At 51.6% G+C, this 6,320-nt stretch overlaps 1 protein-coding gene across 1 annotated transcript; it reads right to left on the bottom strand.

The window, feature by feature from the left end:
* Positions 1 to 249: 249 nt before the first annotated feature.
* On the bottom strand, positions 250 to 6,026 carry LOC117843625 (uncharacterized). The gene is made up of 4 exons (XM_034724277.2): positions 3,803 to 6,026; positions 3,562 to 3,707; positions 2,567 to 2,790; positions 250 to 1,855 (listed from the first exon to the last, which is right to left on the bottom strand). The coding sequence occupies exons 1-4, from the start codon at positions 5,451 to 5,453 to the stop codon at positions 1,102 to 1,104; spliced, it is 2,775 nt and encodes a 924-aa protein (XP_034580168.1). The 5' UTR covers positions 5,454 to 6,026; the 3' UTR covers positions 250 to 1,101.
* Positions 6,027 to 6,320: the final 294 nt, after the last annotated feature.

The following is a 6,320-nucleotide window of genomic DNA, read 5'->3' as shown; positions in this document are numbered from 1 at the left end:
GCCCGATCAGGACGCGAGGTGGGCACGTCACCCCTTAGACTCGGGCTCACGGGGTTATCCCGTTTTAACCCCGAGATTATCCCAACACGAAATGCTCCAGAGCGAACCGCCGTTGGAAGCAACGGAAGTACAACAAGGCGTTGGCGCAGCAACTATGCTAGCTTTTTTACTGGAGTTGCTGCATCCGTTACACGCCTATACATCAGGCTCATTACAGATAGCTCTGGCCTTCAGCAATTCACAAGCCGGTTGTAGAAAAAATTGAATAAATATTGGACAGCAGGTTTGAGTTAGACAGCAGCTGTACACGGGGCGCTACGAATGAATTAATATGTATAACAAATAAACAGAACCAAAAATTCGATGATGGCCGGAGGGGTTAGCGCATCTGCATAACGGGTCAGGACATCTGATCTAATCCTACAAGCTCATCAATCAACCTCTGGTGGTAACCCTACGAGAGTACTTCCGGTGCCGTGTGGCCACGATGCCCGCGCAGGAAGCTGAAAGCAACATTGTCTCGGCAGCTGATTCATCCCCCATCGCCTCTGTCTGTACATTGGCATGCCAGCACGCCGACCTTTCAGAGCACCTCTGCTAAGTCTGCTGAGATTCATGACATCATCTCATTGCTCCCATGCTTTGACCCAACTCCAAGTTCATGCAGCTCTGAGTCATCCAGTGATTTAATGGGGTCTTTTTTCCAGTGAACTGGAAACCATTGTTGATCCACTCGGATGCACAAGTGCCTCTTCTCATGTCTCTTCAGGAATCTTGTCTATTTTTCCTAATAATTTTTCACGATAACAAGCTGAGCATGAGCATGGCCGATCATCCAATGCGAAGAATATGCCATGGCATTTGATTAAAAATCCCCATGCTGCAGCTTGTTAGCCTCACTGAGCATACCAAGGCATATCCAACAGCCCCAAAACCCAAGATTTGGGACAAGTAGATCCATTGGTCAGGTGCATCAGATGCCGCTAGCATCGCACCACTGCCATGTGCGACTGTGCTCAGTCACAGGAAACCCTTGCGTCAGTTCCTCTGCACTGAAAAATGCTCATGTCCTCATGTACCAACAAAATCAGCAAAAAGGAACTAGGAAACTCTGCCACTCTCTTGGGCAACTCGAGCTTTCTCTTCTTCAGCACGAAGATGGAGATCCTTATAGGTGTTTACAGATGCAGCAGTGAAGTTCTCCATTGCTTCAAAAATATTCCTCAGACTTGTTTGCAAACTACCAATTTCAGCACCAGGGCCTGCCTCGTGTAACACCTGTGCAGATAAGGATACACCGCTCTGATTTGAAATGAGAACAAGCTTCTTATTTTGTGCTTCCAGAGCCTTGCGCATTGACTGTTCATCCCGCTCCATCACCCTAAGGTCCCTGTCCATACTTTTATTAGCCATCATACCCTGCCGTTGCTCTGATCTGTGCCTCTCCCAGAGGTTCAGAACCTTGGATGCAAAGGCCTGCATTGCCTCGACTACTTCCTTCTCAGATATCCTTGCCACACTGGCAGCCCAATTGTTGCATATGACAAAAATCGGTGGTGCTCCTAATCGCCCAGGAGAAAAAGGAGGTGCCCCATCCTCAGTTTCCTCAGGGACGTAGTCAACTCCTTTCCTCAGCCAGTCATTCAAAGTATTAACGTAGTTCTTTTGAGCGTTAACCCAGGCGGCAAAACAAGCAATCCAATCCAGTAGCTGAAGCTCTAAGCGCTTAATCAAATCCATATGAGCATCACCAAATTTGGCAGCATCTATCATGGAGTCTATGTTTTTAGCTTGGGATATAGCATGTAACTGTATCTGGTGACATTCTAACATAACGCTCCACATCCGCATCAACCTGAAACATAAACTTTTTAAGCTACCAGATACATTATATGGCAAATATAAAAGCCAACAGTCCAATGATTAATCAGGACAAAAACAGGGTGCACAGGTGACTTAACTACACACTAACTCACTGTACATATAATTTTGAACCCAAGAATGCATTTCCAAACTGTTGCCATAGAACAGTAATGATTGAAAAAACCTGATGCTTTCAAAAAAAAAATTTAAAAAAATAGGATATGCTTATTTAACTACCATCCACAGCCAACTCCCACAATTCTAGTTTTTTATGTGGGCTTGCAGTAGGTAAGGATTTCAGAACCACACACCACAAAATATCAATTTCTTAATTTCTACAAGCACATTTTATCTCTCTTAGTGATAATTACTTCTAGAAAATGCACCCAACTTTACTCATAACATATATCTACTATTACTCTTATCAGTATCACTACAGGATATCCATCTTTTAAGCACAAGATCTCAATAAATATTTACTTCCACGAATCCCATTACTACTTCAGTCAGTGAGAAACTTTGGGTAATTGATTTCCATGCTAGGAATTGCAGAGAGAATGAACCAAACCAATGCTAGTTAGACAGATAAGAAATTTGGCATGCCAATAAACCGAGCACGGATAGAGAGCGTGTTGCAACAATGTTAGTACTTTACCGGCTAATATAAGAACGTAAGGGCTGCTTTCAGAAAAGAACTGCGTACCCTTGAATTAGCTCACATGTTTGTGGCCATAACTCCTCATCCCTCAGCTTACTGATCTTTTGTGAAATAGTATTCACAACCTGAATAGCTATGCTAATCTTTGTTGATAGCTTCCTGATGTAAATTTCAGTGGCCTCAAGCTTATCAGCTTCTGCGCCTTTCTCATCCAACATCTTTAGCTCCTCACGTTTTCTGTCATACAGTACCCGCATCCTCTCTTCTGTCTGTAAAGCACAAAAGAAGTTACAACAGCTCAGACCATGAAACTGAAAGAACTGCCTTTTACTAGGCCTTCATTGACACTCCTTCCCTTTATACATGATGTTGATTAGTTAAATTTTGAACTACCCAACGTCATATATAAAAGAGAGGGAGTATTTAAGAGAAACAAAACAATAAAACTGTTGAAAAACATAGACCCCATTAGTATGGCAAAGTAAAAGGGTTGTTTTGCCTGTCAGGCTGAAATCTTGAGAACTAGAAGCTGAACATAGGAAGCATAAAGGCTAGCCAAAAAAGGGAATAAAAACACAGACATAATCATTTACCGCGAGAACATTTCTCAAAAAGGAGAAGAAAGAGGAAATGCATAATCATTTCCAAGGATATCAGAAATACAAATAACCCCTTAGTGTATTGAGTAACTCCCAATAGGTACCTGTGTAGGCCTATTCAAAACCTAAAGTATCCACATGGTCTGCAGTTGAGGTTGTAAAAGGTCAAAACTAATCAAGAGCCATTTCTCAAGAAAAGGGTCAGAAACTCTTAACTTTCTCAATAAACCAAACAAGAACAACATAAGAGAATGGACAATCTCAGGTTTTGCATGCTAGATTCAGAACAACATAAGAGAATGGACAAATCTCAGGCTTTGCATACTAGATTGGGACTCCGCACTCTTAATTAAAATGAGATCAGGTAAGACCACATGCACAAAAGCAATCTCACAAATCACAATTCCCAACAAATTCAAAGATGTAAAGCACATTCTATACCTTAACTTCCTCAAGAAGCTTCTTCTCCCACATGTACAACTTCTGTAGCGTTGAGGAAAGGTTGCCACATCCCATCGCCTTGTCCTCTTCGAACCGCAGGAACTCCTCCTCCATAGTCGGTATCCCGCAAATCATCATTGCGGAGACTGTACAAGAGATTGGGTCAAATTATGATTCATACTTGGAAGTGCACAATAAGACTGAAAATTCTGATTGCAGATCTGGAACAAGCTTTACTAACCTTTGAAACCTGAACTCTTCTGATAGTAAGGCATCTTCCCAACCTCAAGCATCTTGGATACCTCACCGGCAGATTCTGAGGCACGCTCAAATTGAGTCCTGATCTCCACCACCACCTCAGTGTCATCAACATATATTTTCTCAGGTCCTGTTGATGGCAGACCTGCTACATGCTGCCGTGGCTCCGAGCGTTGAACTTGTTCTCCGACAACACTCTTCTCCACTACATGCACATCATGCTCCAAGCTGCTTCCACTACTGCTGGCCTCAGATGACTTGGACTTGCGGGGTAGCTCATCTCCTGTGCTGCTTCTACCCTCCTCCTTTGCCGCCTTCCCATTACCCCCGTAACCCTTCACTAGATGCTTCTCATCACCATATGCTTCCTTGACTACCTCCATGTCTTCATCCTCCAAGTCTGGTATCCCCTCCTCCTCGCGCACATCCTTCGAACTCCTGCTGGGAGTATATGGAGCTGCTGCGGCAGTTGGCTGCTCGTAGTAGCTCTCATAAGTCTCAAACGGGTTCAGGAAGTCCCAGGTAGACACCCTCGGAGGAGATGGCGGTGGGGGCGGTGCGGCTGGCGCCCGGGAGGAAGAGGGGATGTCTGCCGGCGGTGCTGGAGCACCGCCGGCACCAAAGTAACCACCGTAGGCATACTGATTATAAGAGCTCGAGCTCTGCGGTGGGTAGGGGTACCCGCCACCATAGCCGCGTGGGGGTGGCTGTGGTTCACCATCGCCGGAATAGTAGTGGACCCTGGCGTTAGTAGCCTGCAGGCGTTGCTCGCGCGCGACGGACGGTGGAGGTGGCTGGCTGCGCGCGTAGCTTATGTTGAAGAAGCTCTGGCCATAGCTGCCCATGCCACCGTAGCCTGGGTCATAGCCGCCGCCGCCGCCGCCGCCACCTCCACTGCCCATGCCACCGTAGCCAGGGTCATAGCCGCCGCTGCCACCGCCGCCTCCACCCATGCCACCGTAGCTCTGTCCATAGCCGCCGCTGCCCATGCCGCCATAGCCTCCTGGTTCATAGCCGCCGCCGTTCATGCCCATGCCGCCATATTCAGGCCCAGGCCCAGGCCCGGGCCCAGAGCCGTAGCCGTACCCGTATCCAGGACCATACGGCGGCGGAGCATAGCCAGGGCCACCATAGGGCGGTCCCATCTGCGGCGGCGGCGGACCCGGCGCCCCGGCGGACCGAACGACCTCCGGGCGGCGCTGAGCCGGGTCGGGCTCCTCGTCGGAGAACTTGATGTGGCCGCCGCCCTCGGAATCGGAGTCGTCGTCGGAGTGGAAGTGGATGTGCTCGTCGTCGGGGGCGATGCGGACCTGCTTGGCGACGGGCGGCCCGGCGGCGGACGACGAGGACGCGATTGCGGGCGCTCCGGGCTGCGGCGACGCGGCGGGGAGTCCGTCCCCCTTCCGCTGCTGCGGGAGGCGGAGCTCGGGCTCGGGCGGCGGCGGCGGCAGCGACTGGACGCCCCGGAGGAAGTCGTGCAGCACGGCGCCGACGGCGCGCAGCGACTCGGCGTAGGCGTGGTGCGCGTCGGCGAGCGTGTAGCGGTGGCGGATGGCCAGCGCCAGCAGCTCGGAGCGCTCGCGGCAGTGCTGCACCGCGGCCTCCTCCTCCATCTTGGACTGCCCGCACCCCATCTCCCCTCTCGGCCGCCGGTCCCGTCCCCCCGGTGGGGCGCGGAAACAGACCGAGCAGAATCTCCCCTCGCTCGCCCAGTCCAGTGACTACTCACAGCCGCCGCTGCCGTATAAGCAGCAGCAGCATGGCGGCGCCGCGTGGGGTGAAGGGGAGCTAATCAGGGGGGGAGAGGGTGGGGGGGGCACCGGGCGCTGGGGGCGAGCAGATCTGGGGCGGCTACCTCCTCCTACCGGCTACAGCGGGAGGTGGTGGAGGGGACGGGGGCGCGCGAGAATCTTCGCCTTTTGGCGTGGGTGCCAGCGCGGGGCGGCTCGTCGCGATGCGCGCGGCGCAGGCGCAGCAGCAGCAGCAGCAGCAGCAGCAGGTCCTCCTCCTCCTCCTTCCTTTCCTTGCGGCCCGCGGTGAAAACCCACCCGCATGCTCCTCCGGCTCCTCCTCCCCCGGCGGGGAAAAGTGGCGGTGGCAACGGGCGAGTGCGGGAGGAGGGTGTCCGCCTGTGTCTAGAGTTCTAGACCGCGGGGGTGGCCTGTGGCTGTTGGTTATGGAGCACGAGGCATCGAGGTGCGTCCGCGCTGCTGCTCTTTCGGTGCGGTGGTTTTACCGGAAAAAAGAGCTCGGAATAATTTGACGGACGGCGGGGACGGGAAGGGAAGGGAACGGAACGGAGGGGCTTGCCGCTGCCGTGCCGCGGGGGCGGGGGTGGTGGGGCAGGGTCCGGGAGACATCCGTACATTGACGCCTGTCGACGGCGTGGAGGGCTGGATTTTACCCTGCTCGCTTTGGTGGGGGTGCGCTGCGCTGCCGCCCCCCTGGAATTTTCCGTTTCTTTTTGCCCTTTTCTTCTCGGGGGATTTTTTCAGTTTTTC

The sequence above is a fragment of the Setaria viridis genome, chromosome 2 (genome assembly GCF_005286985.2).
Source record: "Setaria viridis chromosome 2, Setaria_viridis_v4.0, whole genome shotgun sequence".
In the NCBI taxonomy this organism is placed as follows: Eukaryota; Viridiplantae; Streptophyta; class Magnoliopsida; order Poales; family Poaceae; genus Setaria; species Setaria viridis.
This window is presented reverse-complemented; position numbering and strand designations above follow the sequence as displayed.